Source organism: Somniosus microcephalus, chromosome 1 (assembly GCF_052327205.1).
Source record: "Somniosus microcephalus isolate GS21.2 chromosome 1, FLI_Smic_1.0, whole genome shotgun sequence".
Taxonomy (NCBI): domain Eukaryota; kingdom Metazoa; phylum Chordata; class Chondrichthyes; order Squaliformes; family Somniosidae; genus Somniosus; species Somniosus microcephalus.
The window spans coordinates 107,339,225-107,360,914 of NC_140987.1; the positions used below are offsets into that span (position 1 = coordinate 107,339,225).

The 21,690-nt window shown below is 43.6% G+C and overlaps 1 protein-coding gene across 6 annotated transcripts in view; it reads left to right on the forward strand.

Annotated features, from left to right (window-relative positions):
- cdc42se2 (CDC42 small effector 2) overlaps positions 1-21,690 on the forward strand; it is a 267,311-nt gene that overhangs the window by 230,351 nt on the left and 15,270 nt on the right. For 5 of the 6 annotated variants that reach the window (XM_085984520.1, XM_085984508.1, XM_085984492.1 and 2 more), the window contains one exon: positions 12,914-13,018. In XM_085984520.1, coding sequence (XP_085840646.1) covers positions 12,914-13,018 — 105 coding nt within the window. Of the gene's footprint in view, positions 1-12,913; positions 13,019-21,690 lie in introns of those variants that run through there. The other variant, XM_085984522.1, reaches the window with a different exon arrangement.

The window sequence follows — 21,690 nt, forward strand, 5'->3', positions numbered from 1 at the left end:
AAGATGCAGAATATTGCAGCTGATTTCTTCTGAGTGACTAGAAGAGTGAGCTTGAGGTTTGGATTAGGAATCACCTATGGATGTTCAGCGTTTTGATCTCTGAAATCTGAAGTGTGAATTCAAATTCTTTAAGTTATCACCTCACCATGGAATAGTAAAAAGCCCCTAGTTGTCAGACCCTCCTAAGCCAGTGACAAAGTACCCTCAGCATATCAATGAAATTATGACTACAGTGTAACGGTTTCAAAAACTACAAAGCACTGGATTTGATCGTTCCTGTCCAATGTCTTTTTTTTCCTGCTTCATGAAAATTTAAACAAACATCTATTTTTTATTTATCTATATATATAAAAGGATCGATCTGTCTGTCTGTCCTTCCGTCTGTCTGTCTGTCTCTCCGGCTATACAGTCTAAAGTTATAGAGCGTACCTACACGTGCGTTACATCCAACGAAAGCTTACGATTCCAGAACGGTCATAAGCGTATTTACTTTTCGGTCGGACAAAAATTGTTCACACATTATACAAAAAACCTTCAAAATTCCACTCATTATCCACTCATTAGCATTGACTGACGTCAAGGTCGACCAATCCTGTGCCGTCATGATTCACCAATCCTACAGTTCAGTCACCTGATGGTTGACTAATCGGTGTGTGTGTGGGCGGGGCTAATCGTTTTCATCTCAGGGATCTGTCAGCCATTGCCTCAAACTAAAAACCCCATTGCCTCAACCTAAAAATATGCTCATCGAGGTTAGTATCTTTTTTTTTTTTGAAAAAGATTTACCAAAAATGTTTTATAAGTACTTTAACTTTCATCTTTGAAGGTATTAAAAGCTAGAAATGTTTAGGTTAAAAAACAGTGCAAAATGGGCCTAGGCTTCTCCAACTGCCGACAGCCCAAATCCAGTCCCAGGCTTCCGGCCCACACATCCACCAGGCCCAAAAAAGCCCTGGAAACTGCCGACAACCCAAATCCAGTCCCAGGCTCCCGGCCCACACATCGACCAGCCCCAAAAAAGCCCTCGCAACGCGGGGCTCCCCTGCTAGTATATATATAAAGCGGTTTGTTTGTCTGTCTGTCTGTATGTATGTCTGTCTGTCTGTCCGCTGTCTGTCTGTCCGCTATGCACTCAAAAGTTAGAGCGTACCGACACATATGTTATATCAAAAGAAAGCTGATGATCAGGGGAGTGTCATAGGTGTATTTACTTTTTGCTCAGACAAAAATTGTTTGGACAGTATACAAAAAATGTTCAAAAATCCGCTCATTAGCGGTTGACCAATCCTACCGCTCATTAGCGTTGAGTGACGTGATGGTTGACCAATCCTACAGTTCAGTGACCTGATGGTTGACCAATCGGTGCGTCACGGGCGGGACCTAATCCTGCAGCCTACCGAAACTTCGCTGCCATTTTTTCCCCTGCTTTTCCTCAACAGCGAGCAGGGCAGCTGCGTCAGCCCCCCGGAGCTGGAGGTGAGTTGGGGTCACTCAGGCCGGGCCTCACAATCGCTCGGCCCGAAACACAGAGCGGGGGAGCAGCAGCGGGCAGCCGTCAACTGCGTGGCCCGACACACAGAGCGGGGGAGCGGCAGCGGGCGGCCGTCAACCGCGCAGCCCTCTAAACTGCCCTGGCAATGCCGGGCCCCCCCTGCTAGTTTAAAATAAAGAGCTTGGCTTAGTCTCGCTTTCTTTAGAATGAGGTGTGTGGGTAAAGTGAGAGGGGAGTGTCCTTGAAAGCATTACATGGGCCATCTTGGCTCAATTTTTAAAAAATGAACTGTGTTCCCTTTCAACAACACTGAATGCTGCATGACTTCTTCAGCACAAAGGGAGGTACAGACTTCCAATAATTAATTTGCCCTGTTGTATGCCCACACCCTCCCCCCTTCTCCTCAGGTCCCATAAAACCTGAAGTCCAATCAAACCACAGACTTCCCCGGCGCACTCGACAGACTCCCCACAAATGCATAAACAAGTTGCCAAACCCTTTTTCCATCTGTAGAAATTTTGCAAGCCGGAGCCTGAGCTGATTTAAAAGCTGACTTCAATAGATAGGTTCCGGAGCTTTGCTTGTGTCACTTTGATGCGCTTTAAACAAGAGGGAGCCTTCTCCACAAAAGCTGAATGCAAAGCTCTAACATTGATTGGTGAGCAGGTGGCAGGTAAATTGTTGTAAAAAGTACAGCAACTGTTCCGTACATGGCCTACAGGTTCACTCGTTTCTTCCTCGTTCTCCTTCACTGCAAGCGGGACACAGACACGACCTTCAGCCTCCTGCGGAGCTTAGCGGCGGAAAGAGCGTGTTACACCGCAAATTCTCCGCACCGCTGATGTTAATTAGCAGGCAGAACCAAAATACCAGTGCTGTCTGCGTTCTCTCTGCGGGTGGCCATTAGTCTTGGCCGGCGATGTTACCGGCAGGTTTCCGGCCTACGCGAATTACTAGGCCCAGGCAGCTAAAGGCACGGCCGCCAATGGTGGAACGATTAAAATCGAGAATGCACAAGAGGCCAAAATTGGAGGAGTACAGAGATCTCGGAAGGTTGTAGAGCTGGAGGAGGTTACAGAGATAGGGAGGGGCGAGGCCATGGAGGGATTTGAAAACAAGGATGGGAATTTTAATACAAAAGCAAAATACTGCAGATGCTGGAAATCTGAAATAAAACAGAAAATGCTGGAAATACTCAGCAGGTCAGGCAGCATCTGTAGAGAGAGAAACAGAGTTAGCGTTTCAGGTTGATGACCCTTTGTCAGAACTGGAAAAAGTTGGAGATGTAACAGGTTTTTAAGCAAGTGATGGGGCAGGGAGAGGGGTGAGGGGAGGAAAGAACAAAAATGAAGGCCTGTGATAGGATGGAAAGCAGGAGAGATTAAGAAACAAAAGGGATGATTGTACAAAGCAAAAGGAGATGGTAATGGGACAAGTTAAGAAACAAAAGATGACTCTAGATGAAGTGTGAATGGCAACGGCAGAATGATCGACAGCTGCCATGTGAGAGAAAGAAAAAAAATGATGGGGGCAGAGGTTATGGTCTGAAATTGTTGAACTCGATGTTGAGTCCAGAAGGCTGTAAAGTGCCTAATCGAAAGATGAGATGCTGTTCCTTGAGCTTAAATTGAGCTTCATTGGAACAGTGTAAGAGGCCGTAAGGGTGAGCCCGAGCTTCTGGTCGCCTGTCACTTTAATTCTCCGCTCCACTCCCACTCTGACCTCTCCATCCTCGGCCTCTTACACTTTTCCAATGAAGCTCAACGTAAGCTCGAGGAACAGCATCTCATCTTTCGATTAGGCACTTTACAGCCTTCTGGACTCAACATCGAGTTCAACAATTTCAGACCATAACCTCTGCCCCCATCATTTTTTTTCTCTCTCTCACATGGCAGCTGTCGATCATTCTGCCATTGCCATTCACACTTCATCTAGAGTCATCTTTTGTTTCTTAATTCGTCCCATTACCATCTCCTTTTACCTTGCACCATCATCCCTTTTGTCTCTTAATCTCTCCTGCCTTCCACCCTATCACAGACCTTTTTGTTCTTTTCTCCCCTCCCCGCTTTCCCTGCCCCTACACTTGCTTAAAAACCTGTTACATCTCCAACTTTTTCCAGTTCTGATGAAGGGTCATCGACCTGATACGTTAACTCTGTTTCTCTCGCTACAGATGCTGCCTGACCTGCTAAGTATTTCCAGCATTTTCTGCTTTTATAATGGGAATTTAAAAATCAGTAGAGCTGATTGTTCTGAGTTGGAGTCCAGTGAGCAGTGCTCCATGCAGTTTTCTAGTATTATAGATTGACTGCCAAAGGGCCTAACAGATATATTGCCAGTGCTCTACACAAAAACCTAATCCTACGTCCACACCACATGTCACACAGGAACCTGAGTATCTAATTGACCGCCCAAGTAATTTCAACACATTTTAAAACAAAACGGTTCCACTGTTATTCTGCAATTACAAGTCTGCAGACTTGGATGGGTTGGGTTGAGTTCAATAGTTATCTTCCTGTTTTATCAAAGTGTCAATCTTAACTGTGGTAATTGGTCTAATCTAGTCTTATATTTATGTCAAATAATCTTGCAGGAGCCCAATTGGTTCATGCTCCTGAAGACAGTAAATTTGTACCTACTTCCCAGCCAGAAAGGGTGTAACACCCTTATTTAAGAAGGGAAGTAGACAAAAAGCTGGAAACTATACACCAGTTAGCCTAACATCTGTGGTTGGCAAAATGTTGGAGTCCATTATTAACGAAACAGTAACAGAGCATTTGGATAAACATAATTTAATAGGACAGAGTCAGCATGGTTTTACGAAGGGGAAGTCATGTTTGACAAATTTGCTCGAATTCTTTGAGGATGTAACATACAGAGTGGATAAAGGGGAACCAGTGGATGTGGTGTATTTGGACTTCCAAAAGGCATTTGACAAGGTTCCACACAAAAGATTACTGATCAAGATAAAAAAATCACGGGATTGGGGGTAATATACTGGCATGGGTGGAAGATTGGCTATCTAACAGAAAACAAAGAGTTGGGATAAATGGTTCGTTCTCGGGCTGGCAATCAGTAACTAGTGGTGTTCCGCAGGGGTCAGTGCTGGGACCCCAACTCTTTACAATCTATATTAACGATTTGGAGGAAGGGACCGAGTGCAACATATCCAAGTTTGCCGATGATACAAAGATGGGAGGGAAAGCAGTGAGTGAGGAGGACATAAAAAACCTGCAAAAGGACATAGACAGGCTAAGTGAGTGGGCAGAGATTTGGCAGATGCAATATAATGTTGGAAAGTGTGAGGTTATGCACTTTGGCAGAAAAAATCTAAATGGAGAGAAACTGCAAAGTGCTACAGTACAAAGGGATCTGGGGGTCCTGGTGCATGAAACACAAAAAGTTAGTATGCAGGTGCAGCAGGTGATCAGGAAGGCCAATGGAATCTTGGCTTTTATTGCAAGGGGGATGGAGTATAAAAACAGGGAAGTCTTGCTGCAATTATACAGGGTATTGGCGAGGCCACACCTGGAATACTGCGTGCAGTTTTGGTTTCCATATTTAAGAAAAGATATACTTGCTCTCGAGGCAGTTCAGAGAAGGTTCACTCGGTTGATTCCAGAGATGAGGGGGTTTACGTATGAGGAAAGGTTGAGTAGGTTGGGACTCTACTCATTGGAGTTCAGAAGAATGAGAGGCGATCTTATCGAAACATATAAGATTGTGAGGGGGCTTGATCGGGTGGATGCGGTGAGGATGTTTCCACTGATGGGTGAGATCAGAACTAGGGGGCATAATCTTAGAATAAGGGGCTGCCCTTTCAAAACTGAGATGAGGAGAAACTTCTTCACTCAGAGGGTAGTAAATCTTTGGAATTTGCTACCCCAGAGAGCTGTGGAAACTGCAACATTAAATAAATTTAAAATGGAGATAGACATTTTCCTAGCAGATAAGGGAATTAGGGGTTACGGGGAGAGGGCAGGGAAGTGGACGTGAGTCTAGATTCAGATCAGCCATGATCCTATTGAATGGCGGAGCAGGCCTGAAGGGCCGTATTGCCTACTCCTGCTCCTATTTCTTATGTTCTTATGTTCTTATTTCAACATACCTGTATATACTGCAGGGGATAGGGTTAGTCCCTGCTTAATAGTTCATGTATCTTACAAGTATTGAGTTACCACTAACACGAGAATATAATGGGTGCAAAAGTGTTTTTAGTCAACACATTGGGCTGGATTTTGTGAATGGAGGCGAGTTGGAGGCGGGACAGCTGCTTGTCGTGTCAATGTCCCGCCTCCATCCTCGCCTAACCAACCAGAGGGATTTTCCCCTGATTCACCTTGTTAAGCCCACCCTGCGGGCTCAGCAGGCCAATTAGGGAGGAAGTCACTGACAGAGCACGTCAACGTCAGACCTGTCAAGGCTTCTTGAAAGAAGAAATGTCAGTGTTTGACAGCTCTGTGAAGCTGTCAAACACTGACATTCTCTTTAGTTTGAGGAAACCTTGGGGTAGATTTTCCCGAACCTGTCGGGAAGGAGGCGGGACTTCCCCTTTCGGGTTTTTGACCCGCCTACTTCGACGTCCGGCCAATCCGCGCGATTTTCCCTTGATTGACCTTGTTGAGCCCGCCCAGCAGGCCAATTAAGGGCCACCCGGCAACAGGTGACGTCACAGACTGAAATTTCATCTGTCAAGACCTTTTGACAGATGAAATATCAGTGTTTCACAGCTGTTTGAAACTGCCAAACACTGACAGTCTGAGTTCTACCATGAGTCATTCTGCACAGACTCAGTTAGAACTCTTACCGGCACTCAAAGCTGAAGGCTGTCACTTTTCACAGATCGCAGCCATTCAGCTTTAAGTTCCGGCTGAGTAATGGGCTCCCGACGGCTACAGGAAGAAAGGCTGTGAAGGTAAGTACAGGTAAGTAAAAGTTCTTTACACACTTTAGACACACCAAACACACTTAACTTTACACTCATGCACCCATCACTCACCTGAGCGCCAACATCGCGACCCCTCCAACTCCTTCAACCCGACGGCCCGCCTGCTCTAACCTGGCGTAGTTTGGAGCCGTCGGGAAACCCACACGAAACCCCTCAAAATAGGGATTAGGCTAAAAACTGCCTGTTAACTACCTGTTAACAGGCAGTTAATTGGCACTAATCCCTTCCCGCCTGGTTTCAGCGGGTCCCAGTGCGGAGCGGGTACCCACCGCCCCTGAAACTTACGTGGGGTGGGGTTTTGGGTGGGATGGTGTCGGGACCCCCAAATTCGGGATTTTCTCCCCCCACACGCCTGAAGCCCCGCCTGATGGCTCCACGAAAATCTAGCCCCTTGTGTTCAGGACTCATCAAACCTTTCAAATTTGTAAATTTCACATGGCTGTTGGATCGGAGGTTCCAACAGCCAGCCTGTGAAATTGACAAAGAGGATGTCGGCTCTCCCGATTCACCGCGGCTGAAGGCTATAGGAAGAAAACAAGGTAAGTGAACACTTTTTAAAACTTATCACTCGCCTTGCATACTTACCACTCCACACTTGCACCCATCACTCACCTCTACACCTTACTTCCAGGTGCCTCCGACCACCGCAGACCTCCTCCACGTCTCCTCCAAACTGGCAGGGTTCTCCAAGGTCAGGAAGCCTTCACCTGTGAAGGTAAAATGGCACTAATCCTTTTTTCTGCCTGTTAACTACTTGTTAACAGGCAGTTAAAAGGATTAAATGCCTTTCCCGCCTCCAGGAAACAGGACCCGAAGCTGCACATCTTCCCACCTCCTGGCAAAAAGGCACGGAGGCGGGATGGAGGCAGGTTTGCCATCCGCCCCCACTTTCTCCGAAATTACCGGCTGTCCCGCTTCCATGCCCGCCTCCTCGGGGCTTGGAAAATCCAGCCCATCATCTCAGTTTGGCTTCTGATCACAGTAGAGAAGGACAAAGCTCTGCCATGGCCAGCCCAAGTACCAGATACTTTTAGTATGTAGAAAGATTTCCTCTGCCATTATTTATAGTAAGATTGTAACTGCCTATAAAGAACAAGGGGTAGAGTTTTTGCTTTAGGTGCAGTCATGAAATTGCGGCCAAAATGCGCTTGAAATTGCACTGGTTAGGTTACAGTTCAAGTTTCTGCTAAAATTCATTTGCATAATCACAAACTTAAAATCTTCCATAATTAGCATTATAGAACGTAGTTGTTTATTTTTTTTCTTTCCATTAAAAAGTATTCCTTGATGTATTTAAGAGTGGTTATCCGGTGCAGTTTTATTAATACAGCTGAAAATGGGTTGATCAGCAAAAATAAGCATTTTTAATAAGGATGTCCAGACCTCCAACTGTGAGTAATCTGATTTAAAATCACTGAAAATAATGTAAGAAAATAACATACTGAACCATTTAATAGTTTCATTGGTGTACACTAGTCAGTTTCTTGGTAAATTAAATATTTTTTGATATGAAAAAACTTCTAAAACGTGCCTCTTGGTGCCCGAGTGCCTATGAAAATGAGCGCAATTTGACGAGCCTTCCTGAACCAGCACAATCAGTGGAATCGTGCAATGTCGACCTGGGGGCGTGGCCAGCTCTGTGGGCTGGACTTGATCCGGGCGAATTGAATTTTAAACTACCAAAAAAGATAGCGGAAACATGAACACAAGTGGTTTTGGGCGTAACTCAGGTGTGAAATTCCTCGATCTTTTGCGCTGGTTCGGCTTATTCTGCCCCAATTGCGCTGACGTCACTGGCAGAAACTCTGCCCGCATGCAGTTTTGGCACAAATAGTGAACAAAGGAAATCTTCCAGGTTGGTTTCTTACTACCTCACAAAAATAGCTTTGTTGAGGATTTGCATCTCTTGAAATGGCAGGCCTGTCTGGGAGTAAATTAGTTTTAGCAGTGCATCCATTTTATGGACATTTCAATTTGATTCCATAGGAATCAATATTAGAATTGAGGACTTTACTTGTTTCGACAGAGAAATATGTTTAAGACTAGGTGCCATTTTTCTGTGTGTCTGTTCATATAAATTATTCACCTACAGCTTCATCAGAATTTTCTGATAAAGAATATTTTTGTTCAAATACGTTAACTTCAGATGCACCACCCACTTGCCTGCATGCAGTAGTTACAGAGAACGGAAGCCATCTTTCTGCTTTTCGAGAGGTTTACTCCAAAATTCACAGAGGAAAGGATAGGAAATAATGTTGTGGTTGTAAGGAGATCCTCTATTATGAAATCATTTGGGAATGGAATCCACAGGCAAAACAGAAACCAAATAAATACATATTTCAACTTTCAATAAGCAGTTGCACTTTAATTTTCCGGGCTAGGAATACTGTATTAAAAAATCCATCTGGAATTCTTTAGTCCACAATTAAAGGCCTATCCACAAGCTTGCCATCTGCATTGCATTTGTACACATTTTGTCAGAGTTTATGATTGCCCATTAAGACATTGCTGAATATAAACTGTAGCAATCCGCAGAGTGCTTACGAAGGAAAATGCTTTGCTGTGGCAATTCCGTGGGTGCAGCAGGGAAGCAGTGTTGTGAGCTTTTAGACTTTTTTTTGTCTCTTGTTCTTCTCCCTTCCTCTCCTGAAGAGGCGGATTCATGCTGCGATACACAAGTGCAACAGCATTGCAGCATCTCGCCCAAGTGCTGGACACTTGAGCCTTTCCAGCAGGAGTTAATAAATAGCAATTGCAAACAGGAACTCTGTTTTTTCCCCAGTAACTAGAGCAGGCCTGCTGAGGCCAGTTGTTGCACCAGTTCCGCAATTCCGTCTGAGATCAGCTAGCTCAGTACAGAATGGGAATCAAACCTGCCACCTTCCTGGTTTGTATGGCTCAGCACCACACTGGGCTGTAGATTTAACAATGAGGCTATTGGGGCCTACCCAATCTGGCAACTGAGCCTGCTAAATCCAGCAAAAGCTGTATTTTGCGTGTCGGATATTGTACGGTTTATGGTGTACGCATGAAACAATCTGTCTGTTGGCTGTAAAAGTTGAGCATAGTTTAACAATTTAGAATTATTTATATAGATTTTGTTTTCGTAGCCCTCCTGATTGGAAATCCCAAGCATTGCAGTAAAATTCCTCCTTTCTGTAGATTTATCTACCTTGTCACGGCTGGGCAATGACGTGCTCCCTCTTGGCAGCAATGCCGTCAGGAACGCGTCATTCAGTATGAATCCTGGGTCGGGATTCTAGTGGTACCACCGGAACACTGCCACTGGGAGGATAATCCCATTATCTAAATTAAAGACAGCATATAAGTGCAAGTTGTTGTTGGAATGAAAGGTCTCATTGTCCTACCCTGTTTGTGAATGCACTGCTAACTGTTTTACATTGTAGCTGACAGAAATCTCAGTTGAGATGTCTTTGGGACACATCAGTGAAAAAGTCGATCTCCGAGTTCCTTGCTCACGATTAGATTCTCTTACAGACTATGTTTTAAATATGTTACTGCTGCTTCTTCCTACCCAGTCTAGGTTCCCAAGCTCCTGCTCCCCCTGACCCAGAAGGAGACGTTTAAAAATAATTCAAATAACTAACCTTCTCGGCCCTCTTCTGAGCCTGCTGCTCCTCGGCACGGGTTTCCCTGGCGAGGCCGGCACCTAGCGCCAACCTCACTGCTACCGCTTAAAAATGTTCACAGTCTGAATGACATCATCAGACTCTGACTTTTCAATCTCAATGAGACCCCCGCCTGCCTGAAGCAAGGGCCTCACAATGCTGCCCAAAGTGCGCCGGTTAATGTGGCGCGTGTGTAGCGTGGCTCTGGGAGTGCCATGCTGCCGATATTTTAACCCCGCATGCCCCGTTCTCATCAGGTGCGGATGGTTAAATTCAGGGCTATTGTGTGCTCTCAGTCTTGCATTCCGCCCAATCTTTAATGGCACACACTACATAGGGCCATATTTAAACTTGGAAATAAAAAAGTAGAGATACTGGAAGTACACAGCAAGTCAGCCAGCGTCTGTAAGGTAAAAAGGCAGGTTATGACATTTTGGGTGTGTATCACCCTGGCTGCCACATGATGTGCAAGGTTGGCACCACCCCACACTAACACCGTAAAGCATCCCTACAATGCCCAAGCCATTCCTTTCACACTTACCACCATTGGGGAGGTACCGTTATGTCACACCATTCATTGCAACGCACTAAGCCACTTCCAAAGGTGCACACAAATCTGTCCAAGAAGGCAAAGTGTTGAAAATAAAGATTTCAATGTTTGACAATACATTAACAGAAACTTTTCATGAACATTGGCAATAACACCTTGTGTGTTGGTATGATTGGACAAGGATGAGGGTGAGTGTGAGGGGTGGCTAGTGAGATGGGGAAGTGATAATGTAGATAGAGAGGGATGGGTGGAGGTGCAAGGTAAGTTAGTGTGAGTAAGGATGTGCAGGAGTAGGGTAGGGAAGGCAGAGTGATGGGGATGTGATGAGTGGCACAACAGGGTGAGTTTGAGTGTGGCTTTGCAGTAACGTTTCGTGATCTACTGAAATCATTGAAAGGTTTGCGCCACTGCACCCAGGTCCTCCTGACAACATCCCTGCTTGTGACCTCCTCTGCAATGTGCAACCAAGCTGCTTTGGTTGCCTTGGGGAGGTGCCTTCCACCCATGGGAAGGGAAGATAACCTCCCTGCGTGCTGTGACTCCCTCCACAAGCATATGGAGAGAGGAATGGGAGAGCCTGGGTGCAGCTGTGCTCCTTCGTGCAGTGCTTGTCAGTGTTTGCAACACCTCAATGCTGTAGAACACTGACAGCACAACAGTCAAAATGATTGTGGCCATGGTCCCTTTAAGGAAACTGGCTGATGACGCGTCATCAAATGACGTCATCAGACCCGCTTCCTATTAATTGGCCGGGAACCTTGCAGGGCGGGCTTAACAAGTGACATCAACGGAAAATCTTGTTGGAGGCTGGGATCGAGACAGATGCAGGGTCCCCACACGCTACGGACATCTTCCGCCCCGGACCCGCCAAGGTTGGAAAAACCCAGCCCAAATGTCTGTTTATCTCCCATTCTTCAGTCTGATGCAGATCCGAAACATCATAACCTGTCTTTCCTTCCTTACGGATGCTGGCTGACCTATGTATTTCCAGCATTTCTGTTTGTAATTCACATTTCCAGCAATTGCAGTTTTAGCCTTTTATTTTACATATTTAAACTTAATCAATCGTAAAATCACTGGGAAATGTTGCCTGATCTGAAGGTAGGAAAGAATATAAAGCATGTAACTGCTTGTGAGTGGAAAGGTAGATTTATAGTTTTATTAGCATGACCAGTCCTTCCAGCCACCATTTTAACCCAGCCCGCCGGTGTGAACAGGATGGGTGGACCATTAAAATGGTGGTGGGTGGGGCCCAGTGCATTCCCCCGTTATTTTAAGCAGGCAGATTTCAGGTGCGGGTGGGCCTACTTAACATGCTGACGTCGCGGCCCGATGATGTCATCAGCGCCACAGCTTGATTTTAACTCCAGAAATTGGGAGGCCCACACTGCACCAATGCCGCAATGAAACCTGGTGGGAAAGGGTGGGTGGCTGGCAGGGTGGCCAGAAGGGGCCAAGGTAAGTATTTTGTTTTAATTTCTGTGAGGATCCCTTGTGGGCCAGGAGGAGCAGGAGTGCAAGCAATCTTTGAGCATCCCCAGCCCCAGCCTTCTCTCACCCTTCCAGCACCCACATCTGTTTGGAACCCCTTCTTCCCAGCACCAGCCTTATGCTGGGGGACTGTTTCCATGAGTCCCTGGCCATGTCCGTCTCCTGCGTAAATTCCCGCTCCCACCCACCAGCTCTCATGTCTTTCCTGCCAGCTTCAGGGGGCTTGGGGGAGACGGTTCAGAACAATTCAGATGAGGACCAGGAGTTAAATTGGTTTGGGCAACGCACTCAACTCCCCGCAGGGGTTTCCAAGCCTGCCCCGAATGCGCTCCGAGTTAAAATTGGGGCTCACGTCTTGCAGTTCATAGCGTGAGATCAAGTGTCAAACATCCTGTACTGTACCGATTTATGCATTAGTAAACTTGTAGCATGTGCACTGGGCCCCCTGTTAGGTAAAAACCACACAAACAATGTGCTGGATTTATATACTGTTATGTTTAAAGTGGAAGCCATTAGCAGGACATGCTGTGTATGTCAGAGACCATTTAGGTTTGACAGCTCTTTAGTTTTTATAACAGTACAGAATACGGGCCGAATACCAGAAACACTTGCACACATTCATCGGGATGGTGAAAGTGTGTCAGTGTTCCTACCCGATGGAAGCAGGTACAGTAGCGATACTTTTAATGGAAATGGAAACAACGTTTTTGCTATTGCACTCTTATTTTTTGTTCACTTTTATTTTTTGTTCACCAACCTGTGTGACTGAGAGAGAATTCTGACGACCCTTTCTTCTGTTTCAGAAAAGGCGACGGCGGATTGACCGAAGCATGATAGGAGAGCCGACAAACTTTGTTCACACGGCCCATGTAGGATCAGGAGATGTCTTCAATAGTGGAATGAACTCCGTGAGTACAAACCGTTCCCTTTGAAGTAATGTTGTAAAAGCAGATCCGACAGTTTTTGCTTTAGGCTAAACAGTCCTTTATATAACCATCTCTTGGTATTTTATGTTGTCCCAGTTTTTTCTCCCCTTCTAATTTTCCCCTGTCCTGAAAGTATAGACTCATGTTGGGCATATGTTCCATATGTGCTGTCGCCTCTACAATAACTCACCCAAGAGCCTTTTGTCATGTGTGAGCTAAGAAATAGAGTGCTGACAGATATCTAAAAATTGGGGCGTCACATCCACGCCTGATCCTGTTCTTACCCAACATTGTAGGAACAGGATTAGGCCATTCAGCCCCTCGAGCCTGTTCTGCTATTCAATTAGATCATGGTTGATCTATACCTCAATGCCATTTACCCTCCTTAATCACTTTCCAGCAGGGATTAGGATTGGAAATCCTTGCTGATTTTCCCTTCACTTGCTCGAGACTACTGAGGACAATTGTAGTACCCTACCATCTCCCTGACCTCGATCAATGAAGTCACTATGGACCTGGGATCAATCCTGGGTCCTTCCTGCTTTATTTTGCTCAGTTGTGCTCTAGGCAGTGAATCTACCAACTCTGCTTTCCCCCAATAAATAGGTTGAAATTCTGCTGTGCAATATTAGCAATGAACATGTCTGCTATTTTAATGAAGGCATTTACCTGTTTATTCTTGGGTAATCCCGGCTGTAGTGCTGAAGACTTGTGCTCCAGAACTAGCTGCGCCTCTAGCCAAGCTGTTCCAGTACAGCTACAACACTGGCATCTATCCGACAATGTGGAAAACTGCCCGGGTATGTCCTGTCCACAAAAAACAGGACAAATCCAATCCGGCCAATTATCGCCCAATCAGTCTACTCTCAATCATCAGCAAAGTGATGGAAGGTGTGATCGACAGTAATCCTAATCCCATGTGCTCGCTCGGTTTCTAAATCCCTTTGTTCCCTTTTCGTTCACCCACCTATCTAATCTATTTAAGAAATAACAACAGAAAATGCTGGAAAAACTCAGCAGGCCAGGCAGCATCTGTGGAGAGAGAAATAGAGTCAACGTTTCGAGTCAAACTCTTTGTCAAGACTGGAAAGGCACAGGAAATGAAATAGATTGAAAAGCCAGGCTGGGAGAGAACAAAAAAGAAGTGAAGAGACATTAAGAGATATTCAAAACGAGACGAGATGGTGAGAGGACTAGTGGAGACAAAAGACAGCTCTAGATTAGGTGTGAAATGTGCTGGCAGAATGGGAGACAGCTGCCATGTGGGAGAGAGAAAGAAAAAAAAAGGAAGAAAGGGGGGGGGGGGGGGGGAAGGCCAAAACAAAGGTGTGGATAAAAAATATAAGTAAAAATGTAATAGGGGCCGAGGTTATGATCTGAAATTGTTGAGCTCGATATTGAGTCCGGAAGGCTGTAAAGTGCCTAATCGGAAGATGGGGTGCTGTTCCTCGAGTTTACGCTGAGCTTCCGTGGAACAGCACCTCATCTTCCGATTAGGCACTTTACAGCCTTCCAGACTCAATATCGAGTTCAGCAATTTCAGATCATAACCTCGGCCCCTATTACATTTTTATATATATTTTTTATCCCCCCCCTTTCTTTTTTTTTTCTCTCTCCCACATGGCAGCTGTCTCCCATTCTGCCAGCACATTTCACACCTAATCTAGAGCCGTCTTTTATCTCCACTAGTCCTATCACCATCTCGTCTCGTTTTGAATATCTTTTAATGTCTCTTCACTTCTCTTTTGTTCTCTCCCAGCCTGGCCTTTCAATCTATTTCATTTCCTGTGCCTTTCCAGTCTTGACAAAGAGTTTGACTCGAAATGTTGACTCTATTTCTCTCTCCACGGATGTTGCCTGGTCTGCTGAGTTTTTCCAGCATTTTCTGTTGTTATTTCAGATTTCCAGCATCCGCAGTATTTTGCTATTATCTATTTAAGAGTTCCTTCATTTCTACTTTCTGTATCAGCTGTTCTTGTAGTTTGTACCAGTTTGTAAGTTATAAATAATTCTGTACTGTAGAGTCATGCTGACAATGAATTGAGTTGAGATTGACTAAATAGATTTCAATTATTCTTACAGCCAGAGATTGAGATGAGACTTTGCTAGATCAATTTGGACAGGATTCAAATTGCAGTTCCAGAGGTGAAAGGCCAGTGTTGCTACAGCCCTACACCATCCATACCTCTTGTGAATTTAGATATTATTCTTCCCTCAAATATATCCTGTCCTCAAAGTATTTGTGGCAAATTTGAAAAAGTAGTTGTAAAATGAAGTAGGATTATAGCCCTACAACCTAAAAGATCTTGTGTGGAACATTGTACAAGTCTCTTTTAAAGGTTGATATCTAACTCAAATATTGTGAGAATAACTATTTTCTAATGATGTCTAATGACTTTTAAATTAAATGAGTTTGTTAAAGTTTATGTATAGATCTTAAAAGCCTGATTCACAAAATGACAGGAATTAGTATCGGGTTTGCCATAAGTAGAGTATATGGAGAATGATTTTTACATTAGAGCTAAAATGGATTGTTTTTAGTCTGAATCAAACAAGACCAATGTTCAGTGGAGACCCATTTCCAGTATTACACAAATGAAAAAAAATTTAAGACTCACTCCTGAGAAAAATCAAAAATCAAGGCAAAATATTCCCCTTCTCCCTCGCCCCAAGGAACATAAAGCTTCTCAACATACATTTCAAATAACAGGAAATGAAAGCTGTGGCCAGACTGCATTTTGTGGCTTTACGAGAACTAAACAGTTGTCTTAAAACCCTTCATATTTGTTTCTGATGACAGCTGGTCATGAGTTAGGTCTCAATCAGTAGCTACTGTCAGCTACAATTGAAAGGATTGGAATGTGACTTAACAGTCAGAATTGCAGCCAGAGCTAAGGCTGTTATTGGCCAATATCTGTATTGGTAATTGTAAAGGGATGCAGATCAGCATTGTATGTGGAAGTACCCATTTCATTCCTGAAGTTACTAAGGGCTCTGAAGAATTCTACCAGTTGTGTTCTAACTAATATAGGCAGAGATTAATGCCGTCAGTGCCCGGAGGGCAACATTTAAAATGTAAAGAAAAAAGGTGGGAAAGAAGAAAGAGAATCCTCATAATTTTTTTAATAGTCGTTATTCTACTTATATTGCATGTGCTGGTTTGGCACTGGTAGTAGTTTTTGGACCAGTAGGAGCAGATAGCATAGAATTGACCTCTATCTAATAAAAGACAACTCTGTGCATGTATGTAAACAAATACAGAGTTAGAGAAGAGCTAATTATCCCCTCGGCTCTTTTCTGACAATTTACATTTTAAGAGTAAAAGTAGTTCAGATGACTGCTTGACAGTTTTAAATTCAACTTTATGGGTAGTTAGTGATTTATTTTACATCCAGTGCAAAGCCAAACACTGCAAGAATAACTCCTCCAGGTGGTCTTGCACTACTAGATTAATGGCAAATTGATGTGACTTCAGTAGACCTAAGCTGCAGTTATGCTATTTGTCTTGTCTTGTGCCAGTGGAATATGAAATTGTTTCACACAGCCACCAGATGTGAAGCATAACTACCCAATAAAACCACAGTAGTACTGGAAACTGGTATCTACCTAAATTGCTTAAAGACTCATTGTTGCCAATTGGACTTGTGTTGGAAGCAGAATGAGCTATGGGTGAATTTAAAATTTCTTTGCTTCAGGTTAGCTCAGAACTATGATACTTATCTATGCTCTTTTGTTTTATTAAATAAAGAGCTTAAATCAAGTTTTTTTTTGGTATTGCAGCTACCAGTTGAATCCTGTTTTATAAAACAGTAACGCTTCCCTTTTTCAGGCTACCTTTAATATACTTTCATGAATCACTATTTACTCCTTCTGTAAGTGATGTAATGAGTGAATATGAGGAAGTAAAATACTGATCATCCTACATTGAAGTCCCTTTGGAAGTTGTAAATGGCAATGCATGTTGTGTGCAATAAGCTCGTCTATTATGTACATCAGCCAAAGAATTAAATCTTTACAATATATTTTTCTAGTACATTAGGTTTGGCCAGCACTAGTTCAAGTCTGCTCCCAGTCCTCTTGCTGATCCGTTTTTGAGCTATCCCCTAGGAGGTGCAGTAACTTAATTTTTGAAAAAAAATATCGCCCAGCTAAAATAGTCACATGCAGTCGAGGGAATCAACAGTAGGTATACAGTCACTCATCAAACAATACATTAGTACATCAGCTGTCACGAGCAAAGCAAGTCTGCAAAAGATGAAACACCGCATTAGACCACTCATGTTACAACAAAAACGATGTCAGGATTCTGTTTAGAGTTTAAATTCATTCGTATAACCTAAAATTTAGTCACAGTTCAAGTATCCAAGTTTTGAATTTGCTGTATGATTAAATATAGCTGAAGCATTTAAGTGTTGTCAAAATATAATCTAAAGGAGAGCCATTAAATAACTTATGTTCCCCTTTTTAACAGAACTTACTGACTCACATGTCTGACCGCCAGACAGCATAACTGATATTTTAAAAAAAGCAAAGCATTTTGCATATTTTGATGTACATAGGAACATCGTAATATTTTTTCTAAACCCTAACTACTTATAACTTTCAAGGATTGAATAAGGAAAAGCCAACAAGTTGATTGTTCATTTTGATCAGGAAAAAATATGGCTCATAATAATCATGCTTGGAAAAGTGAGCCAAAATGTTAACCTCAAGGTCAAGTATGAACACCCACAGAGCTATAGAACCTCATTCCCTGTACACTCAAGAAATAACATTTTGTTTTTCCTGGCTCAAGAATATGATACATGGTGCCCTCTGCTCTTTACAAGGCACACATGCAAAGAAGTGACGTCGGTGGGTTTTATTACTACTGGGCTGTGGGAAAAATAACTTTTGAAAATATTGTCCATCCTCCATTGGAGTTATAACGCCATTCTCTCTTTCCTTCTGGATGAAACAGTAAGTTGGTGTTAAATAGTTTTCCTGGATTGGATTTGCTCTGTACAATGCTGGGTGCTGTCTCAACAAGAATTTCACATTTGCAATTAACATTTCCCAAACTTGCAAAAATAACCAGTGAATTTGAAACAGGAGGCACAGCCAACCTAGCCTGTGCAGTACAAATCTCAACTGTAATTTATTTTTACCACTACAGTGCATTATTTAAAATTGTAGCCCTTAAGAAGACTGCAGCATTTTTCAGTAAAATCTCTCCTTACTACAGTTGTGATGCACTTTATTTTGTGAGCGTTCGAGTTGCATAGAAACATAGAAGATAGGAGCAGGAGTAGGCCATTCGGCCCCTCAAGCCTGCTCCGCCATTCAATGCGATCATGGCTGATCATCCAAATTCAGGACCCTGTCCCTGCTTTCTCCCCATATCCCTTGATCCCCTTAGCCTTAAGAAATATATCTAACTCCTTCTTGAATATATTTAATGAATTGGCCTCAACTGTCTTCTGTGGTAGAGAATTCCACAGGTTCACCACTCTCTGGGTGAAGAAATTCCTCCTCATCTCAGTCCTAAATGGCTTACCACTTATCCTTAGACTGTGACCCCTGGTTTTGGACTCCCCTGCCATCGGGAACATCCTTCCTGCATCTAGTCTGTCTAGTCCTGTTAGAATTTTATAAGTTTCAATGAGATCCCCTCATTCTTCTAAACTCTAGCGAATATAAGCCTAATCGACCCAATCTCTCTTCATATGTCATTCCTGCCATCCCAGGTATAAGTCTGGTGAACCTTCGCTGCACTACCTCCATGGCAAGAACATCCTTCCTCAGATAAGGCGACCAAAACTGCACACAATACTTAAGGTGTGGTCTCACCAAGGCCCTGTACAACTGCAGCAATACATCCTTGCTCCTGTACTCGAATCCTCTCACTATGAAGGCCAGCATACCATTTGCCTTCTTAACCGCCTGCTGCACCTGCATGCTTACCTTCAGCGACTGGTGCGCAAGGACACCCAGGTCTTGTTGCACTTCCCTTTTTCCCAATCTATTGCCGTTCAGATAATAATCTGCCATCCTGTTTTTGCCACCAAAGTGGATAACCTCGCATTTATCCACATTATACTGCATCTGCCCAATCGCCCAACCTGTCCAAATCGTACTTGAGTTTCTCTGCATCCTCCTCACAGCACACATGCCCACCCAGCTTTGTGTCGTCTGCAAACTTGGAGATATTACATCTACTTCCCTCGTCTAGATCATTAATATATATTGTGAATAACTGGGGTCCTAGCACCGGTCCCTGCGGTACCCCACAAGTCACTGCCTTCCACTTGGAAAAAGACCTGTTCATTCCAACTCTTTGCTTCTTGTCTGCCAACCAGTTTTCTATCCAAGTCAGTACCTTACCCCCAATTCCATGTGCTTTAACTTTGCACGCTAATCTCTTATGCGGGACCTTATCGAAAGCCTTCTGCAAGTCCAAATACACCACATCCACTGGTTCGCTCTTATCTATTCTACCAGTTACATCCTCAAAAAATTCCAGTAGATTAGTCAAGCATGATTTACCTTTTGTAAATCCATGTTGACTTTGTCCGATCCTGTCACTGTTTTCCAAGTGCTCTGCTATTACATCTTTTATAATGGACTCTAGCATTTTCCCCACTACCGATTTTTCTCTACCACCTTTTTTAAATAGTGGGGTTACATTAGCTACTCTCCAATCCATGGGAACTGTTCCAGAGTCTATAGAATTTTGGAAGATGACCAGCAATACATCTATTATTTCTAGGGCCACTTCCTTAAGTACCCTAGGATGTAGATTATCAGGCCCTGGGGATTTATCGTCCTTCAATCCCATCAATTTCCCTAACACCATTTCCCTACAAATACTGATTTCATTAAGTTCCTCCCTCTCATTAGACCCTATGTTCCCCGACATCTCTGGGAGTTTATTTGTGTCCTCCTTTGTGAAGACAGAACCAAAGTATGTATTTAATTGGTCTGCCATTATAAATTCCGCTGATTCTGACTGCAAGGGACCTACGCTTGACTTTACCAATCTTTTTCTCTTCACATATCTATAGAATCTTTTACAGTCAGTTTTTATGTTCCCTACAAGCTTACTCTCATACTCTATTTTCCACCTCTTAATTAATCCCTTTGTCCTCCTTTGCTGAATCCTAAACTGCTCCCAATCCTCAGGTTTGCTGCTTTTTCTGGCCAATTTATATGTCCTCTCCTTGGATCTTATGCTATCCCTAACTTCCCTTGTTAGCCAATGTTGAGTCACCCTTTTTGTTTTATTTTTATGCCAAACAGGGATGAACAAATTCTCTAGTTCATCCATGCGGTCTTTAAATGTTTGTCATTGCCTATTCACCGTCAACCCTTTAAGTAACATTCCCCAATCCATCCTAGCCAACTCGCGCCTCATACCATCGTAGTTTCCTTTATTTCAATTCAGTACCCAAGTCTCTGAATCAACTACTTCACTCTCCATCTTAATGAAGAATTCTATCATATTATGATCGCTCCTCCCCAAGGGGCCTCGCACAACAAGATTGCTAATTAATCCTTTCTCATTACATAATACCCAGTCTAAGATGGCCTTACATATTAGTTCAGGAAACCATCCCGTATACACTCTAGGAATTCTTCTTCCACAGTATTGTTACTAATTTGGTTAGACCAACCTATATGTTGATTAAAGTCACCCATGATAACTGCTGTGCCCTTATTCCACGCATCTCTAATTTCCCATTTAATGCCATCCCCAACCTCAGCATTACTGTTTGGGGGTCTGTATACAACTCCCACTAACGTTTTCTGCCTCTTGGTATTTCTCAGCTCTACCCATACAGATTCCACATCATCAGAGCTAATATCCTTCCTTACTATTGTGTTAATCTCCTCTTTAACCAGCAATGCTACCCCACCGCCTTTTCCTTTTTGCCTGTCCTTCCTGAATATTGAATACCCCTGGATGTTGAATTCCCAGCCTTGGTCACCCTGGAGCCATGTCTGCGTAATCCCAATTATATCATATCCGTTTACATCTATTTGCGTAGCTAATTCATCCACCTTAGTATAAATGCTCCTCACATTAAGACACAAAGCCTTCAGGCTTGTTTTTTTAACACTCATACCTTTTAGAATTATTGTTTACTGTGGCCGTGTTTGATTTACACCCTTGATTTCTCTGACTGCCACTTTTGCTTTTCTCCTTCCTGTCTTTTGCTTCTTTCCTTGCTTCCCTTTCCTCTGTCTCCCTGCACAGGTTCCCAACACCCTGCCATTTTAGTTTAAACCCTCCCCAACAGCACTATCAAACACTCCCCCTAGGACATCAGTCCCGGTCCTGCCCAGGTGCAAACCGTCCAGTTTGTACTGGTCCCACCTCCCCCAGAACTGGTTCCAATGTCCCAGGAATTTGAATCCCTCCCCCTTGTTCCATTCTTCTAGCCACGTATTCATCTGAAATATCCTTTTATTTCTACTCTGAGTAGCACGTGGCACTGGTAGCAATCCTGAGATTACTACCTTTGAGGTCCTATTTTTTAATTTACCTCCTAACTCCCTATATTCAGCTTTTAGGACCTCATCCCATTTTTTACCTATATCGTTGGTACCTATATGCACCACGACAACTGGCTGTTCACCCTCCCCCTCCAGAATGCCTTGCAGCCGCTCCTAGA